This window comes from Eleutherodactylus coqui, chromosome 9 (genome assembly GCF_035609145.1).
Source record: "Eleutherodactylus coqui strain aEleCoq1 chromosome 9, aEleCoq1.hap1, whole genome shotgun sequence".
NCBI lineage: Eukaryota > Metazoa > Chordata > Amphibia > Anura > Eleutherodactylidae > Eleutherodactylus > Eleutherodactylus coqui.
Genome location: NC_089845.1, coordinates 132,282,610 through 132,301,438, shown reverse-complemented (window position 1 = coordinate 132,301,438; position 18,829 = coordinate 132,282,610). Strand labels below are relative to the sequence as shown.

The 18,829-nt window shown below is 44.6% G+C and overlaps 1 protein-coding gene across 1 annotated transcript; it reads left to right on the top strand.

The window, feature by feature from the left end:
• The first annotated feature begins 4,553 nt into the window (after positions 1-4,553).
• On the top strand, positions 4,554-17,024 carry MED30 (mediator complex subunit 30). Its single transcript, XM_066578522.1, has 4 exons — positions 4,554-4,855; positions 6,586-6,744; positions 10,911-11,021; positions 16,853-17,024. Exons 1-4 carry the CDS (start codon positions 4,658-4,660, stop codon positions 16,946-16,948), a joined length of 564 nt encoding a protein of 187 aa, XP_066434619.1. The 5' UTR covers positions 4,554-4,657; the 3' UTR covers positions 16,949-17,024.
• Positions 17,025-18,829: the final 1,805 nt, after the last annotated feature.

Here is an 18,829-nt window from a genome sequence, read left to right as displayed (position 1 = left end):
GTCACCCAACATCTGTTACACTTTCGTGCTACAAATAACTTTGATCAATCACATAATTGATTGCCAGACAGGCAGATGTGGACCCACCTTGCCACCCACTGGTTTAGTTCTGTGGTGGCAACACCAGTTTTCACCCTTGCCCCATCCAAGTGGGGTATGGTCTTTACTGCCAGGCCATTACCAGCACAGATAGTCCCAGTGGTGTGACGATTGATGTGGCACAGGGACAATGTGCAGTAACTGACAGCCAAAGGTTATGGCTGGCGGCACAGATGCAGAAACAAGGCTCAGGCAGAGAGTCAGGGCAGGTAGTGGGAAATAGCGTGGTCCAATAAATAGAGTCAAGGTCAAGAAGCACAGAGGTCAGAATAGCCGATAGTCAGAGCAGTAGTCAAAAACCAAAATCCGTAAACTGGGACTTTGTCACAATGGCTAACGTTGACCATTTGCTTAGGCATGGTGGAAAGATGCCTGATGTAGACTGAGATGTGCAGGGATTGATGGAGGAAGGAATTTGGGAGTGCACAGTGGACCTTCAGGACAGGGGGCGTGTGTGCACCCTACGGGCAACTAACAGGAAGTAGAAAGAGGACATAGCCCAGCCTGCAGGGTAAGAGAAGCGGTGGAGCCTGACCACGGCTCCTTCGACGGGCGAGCTGTGGCATCAGTGCGCCATAACAATGAACAAAATGTTTTCCCACTCTCATTGTAGTTTATTGTAAATTATAACTGGAGTTTTACAATTTACGCTAGAACTCGTGTTATCTCATTAACCTTTAATACGGGACGCTGAATAGCAATTTCTAGCTGAATGCTCCGGCCTTTATTACGCCGAGATTTGTAAATATAAGTCATTTTTTCCATAGAATTCCATTGTCTTCCATCTCCAGCGAGCGTCAGACTAGAGTAATCTCCGGCGCACACAATTAGAGCGTCACAGCTATAATACGGCGGCGACAGATAATGCACTACCAGCTGAGAGTTTCTACAATGGAAATCTTTGTAATAATCCTTGACAATTACGCTTGTAAGGATAAAAAAAGTTAATAATAATAATTAAGGATAATTAAAGTGAGAACATTTTTAGAAAGAAAATGTCCTTATTTCATTGAAATAAGAAAAAAAACTGCAGCACTAAAGTTTTAGCACTCAGAACACTACTGAGGTTCACACAGTCATAAGCCTATGAAGGCTTTCAGGCCTGTCATGTGACCAAGCCCTGTGGCAGGCCTTAAAGGGGCTGTCCATTTAATAAAAAATGGGGGCCAATGTTTTAGCTGTGATAATACAGTACCAAAGCAATGACCCTTTATTTTAAATGTAGCCTCTGGCCACTATTAATTCCTAGGGTCAGGTGACAGGAAGACTCTGATGTCCAATAGTAGTGACAGGATGTCTGTCTGCTGATCATGTGATCATCTCAACTGCTAATTCCGTCAAAAGTGGCGGGGTAAGGAGTTGAGAAGATCACATGGTTGGCAGACCCTGCCATAACCACTAAATGTCACAGTCTTTGGGTCATGTGACCTTGGGATACAATGGGCTGCATTTAAAGGGCCATTGCTAAGGTACTGTATTATTACAATATACTGCAGTACAGAAATATTGCAGTATATTGTGCAAGCAATTAACCGATCGCAGGTTGAAGTCCCCTATGTGGACTAAGAAAATAGTAAAAAAAAGTATATTAATTTTTTCAATAAAAAATTTTAAAAAAATCTAAAGAATAATAAAAAAAACATTTGCGTTCATAAAAGCCCAAACAATTAACATATCGCACTATTGATCACATATGGTGAATGCAATGCCAGCATTTTACCGTGATTTCGAGCAGCGTTTTTGAACGCATGTCAGTTAACAGCGTACAAAACACACAAAAATGAAATCAATGGCGGTGTTGTACGGCAGTTAGCGTGGCGCTTGGGACGATGCTCTAAATCTGGGTACAACCCCTTTAAAGACCAACCCACAGAAACCCTTGGTTACATGCGTTAAAGGTGGATCGCATCATGGGAGTGCAATCCATTTTTTTAATGCACCCATTGACTTAATTGACCATTTTCGTCAGAAAATTGGTCAAACATAGGACACGTTGCTTTTTTCTTTAATTTGGACTGTCCATCCGAGTAAAAAAAACGCCCATGTGAATATCCCCAATCAAATCAATGTGCTCTACTTCCATGCGAATTTGAGCAAAATTTTTGGTCCAAAAATCGCCTGTGTGAATCCAGCCTAAGGACTTATTCAGACGACTGTATTCACGTAGGTATTGTGGTGCGTAAATAAGTCACACAAAAATGGCGACCATGCGAAGCATTGGATTTCAATTGCTTCATTCAGACGAACGATTTTTTTCAGCGTAAAATAATCGCACGAAAAAAAATTATTACGTATGCAACCGTTTTTGGTCTCCTTTTTTATATGTCCCGTGCAAAGATAGGTCCTATCTCTTGGCCGGCTGCACACGATTGGGAAGGATTCCGCATGTGGGAGCCCACAGCGGAAGCTGACCCAGTGCTCAGCCGGCATCTGCGTGTACCTGCCTTTTCTATATCTTCTCTGTTCTGGAAATGGTCCGCACGGCGAGCAGTCGTACATGCGCAGTACAGATTTTTTATTTTTTTTTAAAACCTCTGCTTTTCCCGCACCAGATAGTCCATACAGTAAAAGGCAGCATCAACGGCAAATTTTTTGAATAAAAGGGAACTTTAATCCATTATGGTTCCAACAGCATACATAAATGGAATTCACAGCAATATAGCAGCGCCTAGCAATAACGCGGAATCCGCGACCTTACCCCAATTGCCATTGTCATTGCAGAAGGACTGTGGATTGAACTGCTTCCATTGACTTCAGTTGAAGCCGTCCGCGTAAAAATAGAACATGCTGTGATTTTTCCTATGCAAGTGGAAAATTGCAATTGATTTCCGCTCGTGTGGAGGAAAAAGCGTTTGGGCAGTATTTGCTGCGGAATCCCGAGGCGGACGCCCGCTCCAGATTCTGCAATGCAAATATGCCCGTGTGAAGGCCTTCAACATGATACACAGCCATCTCCCATAGACTTCTATGGCAATAGGAAAAAAGGGAGGGAGTTACTCTGCGTACAACGCTGGGAAAAGCAGACAGCTCGCCCTAATTAGGCATTAATTGTCATTCCGAGGATTTTCTTTCGACCGTTGCTTGTCATCGCTTCTGCGTATTTTTTTAACATACTCGAGGCAGCGCCCCCATGTGAATACCTCGGGATCGGGACAAAAATTCATTCATACGAACAAACAGTGTGTACGGGCAAACGTAAAAACGTATGCGATCGTGTGGAGGCCTTAGGGCCATGTCCACGGGCGTCTTTTCACCACGTATTACGCATGCACTGGGACATCTGCAGCAGATACGGCCGCAGACACGGAGGCCCCCCTGCTCACGGCAGATGCGCGTTTGCAAGAACCTGAGTGCAGAGTATTTGTGGACTGAGCAATGTTTTTTGCAAGCACATCAGCGTATCTTGGGGCTCCTTCACACCGGCGGTCACGATATCGCTGCGAGATAACTGCTGCAAAATCGCAGCCATGGTCAGAGGATTTTTGAGCATCAGCAATGCTTTTTCACTGCTGCCTGCGATTTTTTGGTGCAATATAATTGCGCAATTTTATTGTGCCAAAGTCAATAGGAGTTTCTAATGTTAAAAAAGCATTGCATGAAAATTGCAAGTTCGTGTATTGCGATGCAATAAAAGGAGACTCCATGGGGAAACATGGGCTAGAAGGGAAAAAAAAACGCAAAACGCAGAAAGATAGGACATGCTGCGATTTTCAAATCTCGCAACGTCACAGGAGTGAAAACATCAAAAATGTGAAGGAAACCTTTGAAAATCATTGGCTTCATAATCCTGCGTTCTCACTCACTATCGCATCGCGCATTTTTATTGCCACTGTGAAGGGGGTCTCGCTATACTCTTTGCACCCACCAGGCATGTTCATTTGAGTTTCAGATGTGTTCTTTTTCCTGAGCAATTATGCAGCATTTCACGCACCTCCTAGCATATTGCGCGTGCATTTGCGTATACCCATTTACTTCTATGGGGGCGTGCAAATGGAGCAGACTGCGGGGGCGGTTTGCGTGACCGAAATGCGCAGAAAAATATCTCTACGTACAAATACATGTACAAATACGCTTGTGTAAAGAAGGCCTTAAGGAAAAACTCACAGCAACCAATCACAGTGCAGCTTTCATTTTTCAAGAGCACTATTAAAAATGAAAGCTGCGTGGTGATTGGTTGCTATGGGCAACCAAACAAGAAGGTAATAAAACTGTAAATAAAAACTAAGCCGTGCTCTGATTAGTTGCTATCGGTAACATGAAATATTCCTTTCAGACTATTTTAAATTCTGCCCCATTACGTCTGACTACAGTAGACTGTATCAGCGTCCACCGTCCTAGCTTACACACTTCCGCTTCCGGGCGCCATGTTGCGGTTGGCATACACGTTAAAAGCGACAGCTTGTAAACGTCATTCCCATAAGGCCCTACAGCGGCCATCTTGGTGGAGGCAATACAAATGTGTCGGAGGAAGACGCCATATTAGGAAGGTCACACGGAGTGGTTGTATCCGGTTACCGGCACTACGGGCTGAGATTACTGGTGATATTACGCAGCCCCCATGTCCACGCCGCCGTTATCAGGAGCCGGGATGGCCGGAGCCGCTGCAGCCGCCGGTGGTTTCCCCGGTCCGCCTCCGCCTGCAGCCGCCGCCACCCGGGAGGTGAACACGGCGTCTCTGTGCCGGATCGGGCAGGAGACGGTGCAGGACATCGTGTTCAGGACCATGGAGATCTTCCAGCTGCTGCGGAACATGCAGGTGTGCCGGCGGATGGGGTCTCGTGTCGTGACCCTACTGGTATCCCCGGGACCCCCAGTGTAAATAACGACCCCCATTATGGCGCAGCGGTTTAGGGCAGATTTGTCGCCCTTTTGGTCGTGGGGAAAAAGATGTAAATTGCTTGCTTCGCCGGTTTCTTGTATTAGGGTGCGCTGCCACAGCGGGCGCGGGGGTCACCCCGGCTGCCATCATCTGTATGCCAGGCTGATGTGTTTTGTGAAAAAAACGCATCGCTGCTCTTAAATAGCGCACATTATCGCCCGCGGGAGCAAAAACGCATCGTATTGCGTCTGCATGACACGCATACGTACCGGCGCAATGCCGTTCTTTTTTTATTTGCCCCTATAGAGAAGAATGTGCGATTCTTAAGCAGAACGTGCCGCGGTCCTTCCATTGCTGTGAGAGAAAAATTGCGTACATAAATAGACCCATTAAAACCCAGTGTCAACGGGCCGCAGATCGGACGGCTTCTATTGACTTCCACGGAAGCCGTCTGCGCAATTTTCTGCACAAATTAGAACATGCTGCAATATTTTATTTATTTTTTTGCCCCGTGAGCGGAAAATCGAAGCTGATCCCCACTGGTGGTTTACCACAGCATGTCTATAGACGGCCATTGCTGCGGAATTCGTGGTGGGCGTCTGGCCGTGAATTCCACAGCGATACTTCGTCTGTGGGCCGTATTCACATAAATAAGATACCGCTGCGTCTTGTGCCATGTGATGCGCGCAAATATCTAATCCGTTCATTTCAATAGATTTATAAACGTGAGCAATTTTTTTAAACAATTATTTTGTTTTTTTTCTTCGCCCCATCATCAATTGCGTTGCCTTACTCACTTCCGATTACAACAGCGTGTCGGAATCGCTCATTCTAGTATGCTGCGTATACACGTGAGATGGAGCCCGTCGTTCTGTATGGTCGTGTATTGCGAACAAACAAACGGGTGGTTAGGAACTCCTGAGCAATATTGTATTTGCGAAGCCGCGACTTTTTTATGCGAGTGTGATGCTTCTTGTTATAGAGCGCATCGCTGAACTTGCCATTCTCTGTGAGAGCAAAAACACATCACACTGGCATATAGATGCGGCGCGGTGCCATTTTATTTCCTTTCCTCCCGTAGGTAAGAATGGCGGATTCTTCAACAGAATCGCCCAAAAATGGGACACTCTGCAATTTTGCCCTCACATCACTTCTTGCATCGTCCATTGCTTTCAATAGAGACGGCAACAGCATGCTAGGTGTGCGCGGTGCGAAGCCAGGTTTTCCCATTGGAGAAAGTCTGTGATGCTCCACTGCGGCCGTCAGGAGGATCGCTATTTCGAGGCGGTTTTGAGATACCGCGCTCGCCAACATGCAATATCAAGCCGTGATTCAGTGCTCGATATCCGACTCACCTGTATGCAATAAGCCTAATACATAGCGAAATTGCTTTAGTCCAGCATCCGATAATCCAGCACTTTTTTCCGGTAGAGCACAGTTGTAAGTAACTTTCGATCATGTGGCGCCAATCAGGTCCCATTGATGCTGCTTTAAAGGGGTTTTCCAGGACATAAAAAAAAGTTAAAAGGGACATGAAATAAAATAAAATTTCCTCCCCCTTCCCCATCCTGGCTGCTCCTCGTCCAGCACTGTGGACTGTGTGCTCACCGCACGGAGTCCAAGAACTTGGTCAATTATCTATCTAACCTCGACTTCTGCTCTTCCAGCTCCCCAACGGCGTCTCGTATCACATGGGGACCTACCAGGACCGGCTCGGGAAGCTCCAGGAACACCTGCGGCAGCTCTCCATCCTCTTCCGGAAATTGAGGTTGGTTTACGACAAATGCAACGAGAACTGCGCTGGTCTGGAGCCGGTGTCCGTAGAGGTAGGTGCCGGCGTCCTTCTCACATGTCACTTTAAGGCTCATTTACATGGACGGTATTCTCGCACATGTGTGGTGTGATGAGCGCAAAACTCCCATGAATAGGACTTCCTTTCTTTCTGTATTAGTTATCTTTCTAACATTCTTACGGATGGGACCTTAACAGACATTGAATGCGACGCATTTGCGAGTAGTAATGTAAAAGGTTTGGTACCGTGTTCGGCAGTAGAGCAATGTGTGACTGTTCTCAGTCAGAGAAACCAAGAAATCTTGTAGATATGATACCTTTTAAGGCCTCACAAAAATACATGATGTTACAGCAAGCTTTCAAACCAACGCAGGGTTCTGCTTCTTTAACCTCCTTATTTAACCTCGCCGCCTCCTGAAAGGACTGCATCTGATTGGCTGAGCGCTCAGCTAATCACAGGCAGCACTCAGCCATTCATTGAAGGGCTTCAGTACAGTATCGGAGAGACAAGCGACAAGATGCGCCAGAGCCCCGATAGCGGCGGAGAGATGAGTATATAATTTGTTCTACACAAGCTAGGGATTATTTTCAGGGAAGGGCTTATATTTAAAGCCCTTCCCTAAAAAATCATTGCACTGGTTGCCGGCAGCCCATTGCTTTCAATGAAGCCGGCAGCAGCAGTGGCGGCAGCCCCATTGAAAGCAATGGGAGAACATTGCGATCCTCTACCACAGCTGTGGCAGGGGATTCTTTACTCCCCGCAGGGAGTCCCCTTGTCACTGAACACTGTGACAGTGCTGTCACAGTGCTGAGAGGATTCCCCGCGGGGAATATTTATGTGCAGCACGAATCTTTCTGGCGTGTGGAGGTCCTATCTTTTGCAGGTACACAAATTTGCGCACCTGTAAAAAAAAAAGGACGTGTGAACTCACCATTGGAAACCAGTAGTTCTAATAGACGCGTGGTTATGTGCGCACAAATACACGCTCGTCTGAACAAGGCCTAAACCGAACGTAAAACACATTTTCATAGATGCCATGCCCTTTTAATTAAGAACTCGTTTCATTTACATCACAAATTGCTTGTCCGAGTACCTCAGAATGATATCGCAGTCACCCGAATGAATTCAGCCTCAGGGCTTATTCACACAGGCGAGAATCTCGCCCAAGTTTTGTGCGTTCCGGAATGCACAAATATGAACTCCATTCTTTTGAAGGACTTATTCACATGAGCGTTTTTTTTTTTTCGCCCTCACAGCGATGCTGCAGGGATAACAATCGCAGCGTGTTCATCTTTTGGCGTTCCCTCGGTGGGACCTTAAAAGAGGCGAGAGCGATGTGATGTTTTCTATTGAAATCAGTGGGAAACCCTTGTGTCCCTCTGACACTCGTGGAACTCGCGTCTGCGGATCGTGATTTTACAGAAGTGCTGCGAGGCCTATTTGAATCAAAGACTCCTCGCATCTGCGTGAACGACGCACGTTGACGAGCGTGATATCGTGCTCGCCCGAATGCTTCCAGCCATAGAGCCCATTCCATATTTATGGGGACCGATTTTTGCGCATAACAAAAACTAAATTGTCCTATTTTGGTCCGTATGCGGGCGCGTAAAATAAAGCCATAAACGTGCATTAGCATTTATGTTTACTGCCAGTTTTGTTTTTTTTGTGCGCCCTCTTTTCCGTGGGTTGTGACAAAACTGGCATCACTTGGGCCTTCTTGTGTGTTTTTGGTTTTTTTTCCTCGCCTTTTGTGTTTGTGAAAAATGGATGAAACAATAATATAAAAAAGCTCACAATGCAGCAAAAACGTATGTAATACACAAACTGGCATTGACAACGTTGCATTTTCTACAAACCCCAATTGCATGGCCCGTGTGAATGAGCCCCTTGTATGACTCGGATTCACTACAGATATTCCGCAACAGGAGGAACAAAGTGACCGCGCAGCGGCAAAATCCAATGGTGCGGATTTCAGCTTTTTCAATGCAAAGGGTGAAATCCGCAGCGAATTACTGATATGCTGCGGATTTAGAATCTCCAGAATAGGTCAGTTTTGCTGTAGTTTTAGTTTGCCGTTTTTCACCTCTACGGTTTGTAGTTTAATTGCTTCAGGTTTTCCATAAGGAGAATCGGCTTAACCCTTCGTGTACACGGGGGTTTTGCAGGATGACTTGTGGTGTTTATTGATACCATTTTGCAGTACATGCTACTTTTTGATCGCTTTTTATTACACTTTTTTTCTTAGAGACGGGGGTGACCAGAAAAAGTGCAGTTCTGGCGTTGTGTATATATATATATTTTTTTTTTTAATAAATCCAGGAAAGTGGTTTTCTTTAACTTTTAGTATCCTTTATTTTTTACAATAATGGCAAATGTTTATTTTTCTTCTTCTCTTGTCTGCATAGGGTACAGGCTTGTCACAATAGGCAGAAGTATTTGGCAGCCCTTGGGCCTTCAGAAGGCCTCCGGCTGCCGCGACGACTGAACATTCCCTCGCAGTCTAATTGCAGGAGATCCGTTCGAATCGCCAGAATGCTGATTAGGGTATTTAAAGAATTAACGGCCGCAATCATTGTGAACGCTGATCACGGCTCTTGTGGCCGGGGGTCCGTTGTCAAAGACAGCTTACACCAGCTGTGTATGGAGTGGGCTTGGCTTCCTGTCCCACCCCGCTTCATACCAACCCCATGCACCCAGGATGTACCTATATTTCATGGCGGGCAAGGGGGTAAAATAGCTAGTGCTTCATTTCTTCTTTGATGGCGCTGAAGATAAATTGAAGCCTATTGACATGTTTCCCTGAGGATGACTGCTGGGTTGTCCGAGCATCGCGGCGCCCTGTGATGTCGTCAGGTGTTCCCTGCAATCAAAAGAGATTTCCAAAGTAGCCGGCCCGCAATGCTTCTGCTGATCGTGAGGTCTCTGTAAACTGCTCTAAAAGAGGCCAGGAATCTGTTTATAATGGCAGCATGTGACACCTACACAAATATGTCCTTGTGGAACTCATATTCAGTAGCCACGGATACCAGGATTAAAAGTTGTCCCCTGTGCCCAACTTTCAGATCAGTGGGGGTCTGATCACTAGAACCCCCACTGATGCCAAGAATGGGAGTCCTAAAAATCCTCGCATGAGTCGGAGCTGCTGCTGCACATACTCACCACTGCTCCATTCATTTCGGTGGGACTGCTGGAAATGGCTGAGTTCAAGTTCTTGGCTATCTCCAGTAGTTCCCTTGAGATGAATGGAGTGACTGTTTACCTGCCCGACCACTGATGCATTGATGCGGGAACCTTCGGAGCCTCTGTCATTGGACCTGTGAATAAGGGATAACTTTTGATCCTTGTATGGCTGGGGTCACACTAGGCGAATTCCCGCCGGAAATCCCGTGGTTTGGCCGCAGAAAAAAACGCGAGATTTCCGCCGGGAGAACCGCCGCAGAAAAACCCGCGGTGGCTTTGAAGCGGCCCAGCCGCTCGCTCTTCCGCGGCGGCCGGCGCTCCCATAGAGGAGAGCGCGGCCGCAGCGGAAAGAAAAAAAAAATAGACATGCTGCATAGTCTGAAGCCGCGGCTGCGGTCGCCGCAGTTCCAGCCTGACTTACCGCAGCGGATTGTCCGTCCCGTGTGGACAAGATTTCTGAGAAATCTCGTCCACATGGCTGGCCAAACCCGAGATTAGCGGCCGCAGGCGGTTTTGCCGCGGCGAAACTCCGCGGGAAATCCGCCCTGTTTGAACCCAGCCTATTATGACCTCTTTAACATGGGGTCAGTCTTTGCTGTGCTGCTACTATCTACATGTGACTGTTCCCAGCATGAGAAGCCAAGTAATCTTGTAGATCTGAAACCTTTTATTGGCTAACAAAAAAAATACATAATGTAATAGCGAGCTTGCGAACCTCTCAGGATTCTTCTTCAGGCTTAAATGGAATAGATCCGAAGAGATACACTATATATATATATATATATATATATATATATATATATATATATATATAATATGGCTTTTTCCCTGCTGCATACTTACACCATTTGTTTGGTTTTAAAGACACGTTTCAAGCTAAACTCAGAAATGAAGTGAGCAGAAGTTGCGTCCCCAGAGCCTCTCCTCGTGTGTGTTTGTATGTGTGTGACATCCCCTCCCTGCTCTGTATTACATATGAAGAGTTTATAGACCTCACTGTTCAATTTATATATTTTGCAGCAACTAATTCCATACATAGAAGACGACTACTGGAAAAATGATGACCGTGGCCCAGCCAGCCAGCTGCGGTATGTAAGTGAAGAACGGAGGGAGATCTTGGAAGTGAATAAGGTAATGTATAGAATGTGGAAGCAAGTGCATGTAAATGTCTATAACATAAATGAGTTTGTGGGGGACATATGCTGAACATTTTACACCAGTTTCTGTCGTAAAAAAAAGTCACAAAATTTGTGCAAGGCTTGCTCGTGCAATAATGTTGCAACTTTTGGCGTTCTGTATCGCCGCTCCAGACCAACACATTTGTGTATAATGTGTTCCAGACTCTGGTGTAAATGATAACAGAAATGTATGCCAGGCCAGATCATGTATTTATTTTCTGTGTAGGTGCCCTGGGCGCCCCTCTTCACATATTAGAAATAACATTAAGTTTGGCGTTTCAAATGCCTTTCTTAATAAATTTTCCTCCATGTTCTTCTTTTTAGCTCTTTGTAATTCCCTAGACGTTAAAGAGAATGTACAACTCTAAAGCCTGCTGCACACGGGCGGGTCAGACTGCGGGATTCCCGTAGCGGAGTTCGACCCGGTGACCCCCTGCGTACCTGCCCAGTGTCTTCTGTTCAGCGCCATGGATGTGCTGGCCAGCACTCTGTGATGACGCGGATCCCACCATACATCCGCACTGCTCACTGCAAAAGTGCCGTGGGACAGACAGCTTCCATTGACTTCATTGGAAGCCGGCCGGGCATAGCCCATTTAAAATCGCAGCATGCTGCGATTTTTCACCCATGAGCATAAAATCGCAATCGAAAGGTTAAAAATAAAAAAAATTGCTATAATTACCTCTTCTATAGCATGCCTGTATAGAGCAGGAGCCCTGGTCCCCGCCGTTGGCCACTCAGCGAATTGCAGGCTTCAGTGGTTACGTGACATTCATGGCAGAATCACCGTTGAAGCCTGTGATTGGCTGAGCACATGATCATTAGAGCTTCCTTAAGAGTTGGAAGAGATGTAAATTTTCCCCTCTAGGGAATCTCAACATATAATTCTTTGATATGTCAGACAATACTACTGTACTACAGTGTTTTATACTTCTCAGTTGTTACATTGACTGGCAGCTTATTAGATCCTGCTTCTTGCAGGCCCTAATAAGCTCTTATACATGGCAGACCTGGGGGATAACATTGGACCCCCTTAGCTGCTATGGTAGCCAATTAGTGGGCAAGTTCTAGAGGCACTAATAGGCTGATGGAGATAGCCCACTCCCTCTGTAAAACTACTTGGGTGCCATGGTCAGCATTTACTGCAACATCTGAGGCATTTTGTTACAGCTGACATCTGATGCAAGTGTAGTGGGCACAGCTTCTGAGCCTACGCTCTCACTAGGCTGTGATAGCGTGGCATAGTGTAAGAACTACACGCCCTCCTCATCGTACTATTATGGTGGGAAGAGGTTCACATTTTGTTCAAATACAATGGATGGTAAATGTTAAAATCATAAGAAACCAAAGCAAACATCAATTCATCCTATGAAAACCTTGCTAGGATCTGAACCTTTGTCTGTAGATTCAAGTTTTTTTTTTAAGCTTTATTCACATGCAGGCTCCATTAATTTCAATACTGAACGCAAGAGAAGACTTGAATTACTATAGTCCTTTACTTGCTCCCTGCTGATTTCAGCTGCAAGAGCAGATGGATAGCGAGAGACAATAACATAGACATATTAAGTTCCTAGCTGATATACCCGGCTTCGCCCGAGTTAATTTGGTACTGGTGTTGATCTGGTGTTCATACGGAAAATTTTATGAAGTCGTGGTTACTTTGGAGATACCGAGGAAAAAAATATGTTCACCATTTTGCATGGTTCTTTGCATTACCCAGGAAAGACCACGTGGAGGTAACCATGCGACGTTTCCTTTACATAAAATGACATCAGGAAGTGAGAGAATTAGATTACGTACGTAAAATTTGGACACTAATTCTTTTGCGCTTAGAGTTGAATAATCGAGTTGGGACCACTTTACTTTTCCTACTTTGGACATAATCTATGCTTGTGCCAAATTTCATATTTCTACGACATCGGGAAGTGAGAGAATTTGATTCCGTACATAAAATTTGGACGCTAGTTCTTTTGCGCTAGAATTGAATAATCCAGTTGGGACCCATTTACTTTACCTATTTTGGACATAATTAATGCTCGTGCCAAATTTCATGTTTCTGCGAGATCGGGAAGTTGGAGAATTTTGGGCGAGTCAGTCAGGGCTTTCCTCTTTATATAAATACTAGCTGATATACCCAGCTTCACCCGTGTTTATTTGGTACTCGTGTTTATCTGGTGTTCACACGGAAAATCTTATGAAGTTGTGGTTACTTTAGAGATACGTTCACCATTTTGCATAGTTCTCTGCGTTACCCAGGAAACTCCATGTGGAGGTAACCATGCAACCATTTCCTTTATATAAAATGACATTGGGAAGTGAGAGAATTAGATTTCGTACGTAAAATGTGGACGCTAATTCTTTTGCGCTTAGAATTGAACAATCGAGGCGGGACCCATTAACTTTTCCTATTTATGACATAATCAATGCCCGTTCCAAATTTCATGTTTCTATGACACCGGAAAGTGAGAGAATTAGATTCCGTACGTAAAATTTGGACGCTAATTCTTTTGCACTTAGAATTGAATAATCGAGTTGGGACCCATTAACTTTTCCTATTTATGACATAATCAATGCCCGTGCCAAATTTCATGTTTCTATGACATTGGGAAATGAGAGAATTAGATTCTGTACGTAAAATTTGGACGCTAATTCTTTTGCACTTAGAATTGAACAATCGAGTTGGGACCCAATAACTTTTCCTATTTATGACATAGCAATTCACGTTTCTATGACACCTGGAAAGTAAGAGAATAAGATTACGTACATAAAATTTGGACGCTAATTCTTTGGCGCATAGAATTGGATAATCGAGTTGGGACCCATTAATTTTTCCTATGTATTACATAATAATCAATGCCCGTGCTAAATTTCAAGTGAGAGAATTAGATTACGTACGTAAAATTTGGACGCTAATTCTTTTGCGCATAGAATTGAATAATCGAGTTGGGACCCATTAACTTTTCCTATTTATGACATAATCAATGCCTATTCCAAATTTCACGTTTCTATGACACCGGAAAGTGAGAGAATTACATTCCGTACGTAAAATTTGGACGCTAGTTCTTTTGCGCTAGAATTAAATAATCGAGTTGGAACCCATTTACTTTTCCTATTTTGGACATAATCTATGCTAGCGCCAAATTTCATGTTTCTACGACATTGGGAAGTTGGAGAATTATTGGCCAGTCAGTCAGGGCTTTCGTCTTTATATAGATAGATAGATAATCATACGAATATTTTAGCCGGACAGGAAGCTGTAAGCAGGGAGCTGTTATCTATTAAGGTCCTGTAATTACAGCAGCCTCTGCAGTGATTCAAACAATGTGCAGGGGTGTATTAAAGGTGTTTTATGGAACTGGAAAAAAAATTCAGTGGCTTAGAAATGTTCAAAATAAAGAAAAAAAACACACATTCATCTTCTCCAGTGGTGCCCCATCCAGCTCTGGAGCCCTAGTGCCCTTTGCTTGGAACCTGAAAGAAGCCGGCGGGTAGTCCCATGCCGTACATTGTGCACATGACTGCTTAGCCAATCACAAGCTTCGGTGGCCATAGAAGAATCACCACTGAAGCCTGTGATTGGCTGAGCGGTCATGTGCACAATATATGGAATGTGACCACCTGCTGGCCTCTTCTGGGTTCCATGCGATAGACACCAGATCTGGACAAGGCACTGCTGAAGCAGGTATGTGCTTTATTTTATACATTTCTGGGCCACTGAAATTTTCTTGTATGTCCTGGAAAACCCCTTTAACTCCTGGCAGCAAACTTTGAACCTGCAAATGATGAGACGTTTTTTTCACGGAGGCAGAATAAACTTTTTTTTTTCATGCCTGTGGTCCACCATCGGGGTCACAGACTATCACAGCACTTTTTTAGTTTGGCACTTCATATTTTTTGAGGCAGGATGTTTGTACTACTGTTTTCAGAGCTTAAATCAGACTAGCACTCTAGACTTTGAGTACCATCAGCTTCTCCTGAGTTTGTTAGATTCTAGATAGAGCTCTAGCAATCGGACAGTTCTGGGAAAGTTGGGGGCAATAGAAATTTGGGTTGAGGCTATAAGAGAACTTTCTAGTTAATGTCTTATACAATCTACTTATTGACAGTCCCTCTTTAACTGCGCTGGGATCTTAAGACTAAATGGTCCTAGTTCTGCTGTCAAGACAGATTCTTCATCATACGTTCTATGTCTGTTCTTCCCCTTCTCTGTCTCTTTCATAGTGCCTGAAGATATCTGATCCTTTCCATCTAATTGGTTCCCTAGGTTTAAGGCCTCATGTCCACGGAATAAAAATCCGCAGCGGTTTTCCGCGTGCGGGAAAAAAACCGCGACATGCTACATTTTTGTGCAGGTCTCCCGCGGGGACAGCTCCCGCCGGCTTCTATGGAAGCCGTCCGGATTCGCGGAACACCTGTACATGAATTAAAACTTACCTGTCCGGACGCTGCGGATCTTCCCTCTGTCGCGGCCGGATCTTCTTTCTTCAGCACGCTGCCGGCGTGCCGAGCACATACGCCGGGCCGAAGAAGGAAGATCCGGCCGCGACGGAGGGAAGATCCACAGCGTCCGGACAGGTGAGTTTAATTTTATTTTCAGCCTCATGTCCGCGGGAAAGGAGGGACCCGCTGCGGGTTCTGCATGGAGAATTCGCAGCGGGCCTGATTTTCCCCGTGGACATGAGGCCTTAGTATGTCTAACTGGTTCTTGATGAACTTCCTCAACAGACAGAGAAACTTGTTGAACTTATGAACCTTAGAATTCAATTTATGAACTTTCTGAACTTTATGAAATTTCTGCCCCAAAATAGGGCTAGGTCTTATTTTCAGGGGATGTCTTATTATACTTAGCTGGCTCGGTCCAGGTGCCTCCCTACGCTATCCGGAACTCCCGACGCACTGAACTGCAGCATTGATTGGTCAATTAATAAATACCGCCTCCAAAACGCAATGGCTGTGATTGGCTGAGCAGCGGTCAAAGAACCAATCAGTGTAACGCTCAATGAACCAACCACACCCATCGCATTGGTTCATCGAATGCTGCATTGATTGGCTGAGCAGCGCTCGAGAACCAATTGTCCATCGCCTCCTGGAAAGTGATCTTCTGTGGGTGAACAAGGACTGCAGGGCGCACGGCGGAGCTCTGGACAGCATCAGGAGGATCCAGATCAAGCATACTAGGTAAGTATTCCTTTTTTTAAGTGTAATACAGCTAGGGTTTATCTTCAGGGTAGGGCTTATATTTCAAACCTCCCCAAAAATCCTGAAAAATCAGGGTATGGCTTATTTTCGGAGAAACAGGGTACCACTTTACCTATTGCGTGCTCAGTGATTTTTGGCTCCCAGGTTTATTAAAATCAGTGACTTCATCTTCATCCTTTCATCAACCTTGGTGTCGACTGGGTGCATGCTCCTAAGCACTCTCTGAACCTCCTTCCTCTCAGTAGTGAAATTAGTTGACAGCACCCCTACACCTGCTTCAACGTAGACCTCTGACTTGGATGTACTTGTGTGTTGTGTTGGTTAAGGGTACCAACATCCAAATTCATTGATACTGGATTAACTAGGGCCCTACAAGCCGTTTGTCTCTGTGTATATGTGTGTCAGTTAAATAAAGTTTATTAGACGTAAGTCCATACTGCCAAGGATGAGACCTTTTATTTCAGCAGTAGTTCCATATGTACATCTTTTAGGTAAATCTTTGTCGTTTTACGGTGACTATTTTTGTTACGTTGTGTTGCTGACTTCTTATTTTATTCAGTTTTTTGTCGTTTTTTTGCCTTTCAGAAATTAAAACAGAAGAATCAACAGTTGAAACAAATTATGGACCAATTACGGAATCTGATCTGGGATATTAATGCAATGTTGGCCATGAGGAACTAAAGCGGAACAGCAGTTATCTTATATTTAATGTTACATTGTGGGAGGTTTCTGTGCAATAAATATTGTTTTTCATAAATATTGTGGAGAGAAGAATTCTCATTAAGAAGGGATCGCCATCAGTCACAAATGCTGATCCAGTTCTGCCCATGAGCATTACTATGTAGTAGTGAAAGCCCCAGCCCCCTCCTTTTTAGCATCATATTATATCTTACTAGCCCAGGTGCCCGATACAGAAGGCGTGCAATATAAAACGGGACATTTAAAGTATGAAAAGATAATATCAGAACATGCGCATAAAATTTGGTGCTTTTTTTTTTTGCCAAAACCAACCAATCATAGCGCAGCTTTCATTTGTTATTCTGCTGAGGAAAAATTAAAGCTGCTCTGTGATTGGTTGCTATGGGCAACCGCATTTAATCCTTAGTGCTGAGGTAAAATGAAAGCTGCTCTGTGATTGGTTGCTATGGACAACAGTATTTAATCCTTAGTGCTGAGGTAAAATGAAAGCTGCTCTGTGATTGGTTGCTATGCGCAACAAAAGCTGTTATTTACTGTCCGTTGATTTCCTATTAGACAGTTTTAATAAATTAGGGCTGGTGTTCATAAATTTGCTCCATGTATTCCTGTCTGGGCACATATCATGATCCACACAGACATCCAAGGCAGAATTAAGAAAGACAAAATGAGCCAATGATTGGTGGCCTCCAGCCGGGATAGAGTGGGGCTAAAGAGCAGTCCTGAAACACAAATGTTCAGCAGTCAGTCTGGCTCTTCTAGTGGGAGTTACTTGTTGGAAATAACCAGGAATACTAAATCGAGTCCATAGAATCCATTGGTGAAAGCAAATTTGTGGTTGCTGCATTAAGACTCAAGCAAAGGAAAAAAAATTGCCAAGACAACCAAATTTCTATATTTATTTTTTTTTAACCTATAACCCTCTCCGGGTCAATATTATACCATGTGCAAAATTTCATGTCAGTCGCTCGTATAGTTTGTGCGTGATGCTCGAACAGACATTGACAGATGTATAAAAGCTTGATCTTTGGCTCTACCCCTGTTTGTGGTGACACTCTGGTCACATGTTCTTGGCTCTGCCAGAACCCCTAAAGGAGTCTTCCCACCAAGGACATTCTTCCTTTATCCTGCAGATAGGGGATGAATGTGTGATTGCTGGGTATCTGACCACTGGGACTCCCCAACAATGCTGAGAACACCGTGCCCCATGTGAATGGAGCGGTAGTGCACATGTTCAACCAGGGCTCCATTTACTTCTGTGAGATGGGGGAGGAGGATGCTCTCGGTTATCTGAGTCCCAGAAATAAATGGAGTAGCAGTGGAGCTTGAGCCCCACTGCTGCGTTCAGATGGGGCATTTGGAGCGCACCATTCTCAGGATCGCTGGTGGTGTTTTTTTTTTTTGTTTTTTTTTTTAACATGGGAGGCATTGTCATCTCTCACCACTCATCTCAGAATATGTGGAGCCAAAAGAAGACCTAAAGGGCCATTCCAGCCAAAACACATTTTTTTTCCATCCCTGCCCCCCTCACCTGATTGTCACACTCTGGATGTCTCCTATCGCACTTGCTCCCATGCAGCACAGCCTGCTGTCTAATACTTTTCAGTCACCATCTTAACTTTAAAATTTTCTCCTTACATTCTGTTTCTCTGGTGTGCTAGCGATCCTAGGACACATCAGTACAGCATCTCATGACCAGCTAGAAATAGTACCATCTCTGCCTGCCAGGAGAACACTAGACACTGTAATTATTATTACACGTCAGGGGGCTGAACTATCATCCTCTTTATTATAACTGTCTGACAGGAGCCTCCGCCGCATGAAGAGTCTGTATGGTACAGTCCATGCAGTTTAATCATACAGGAA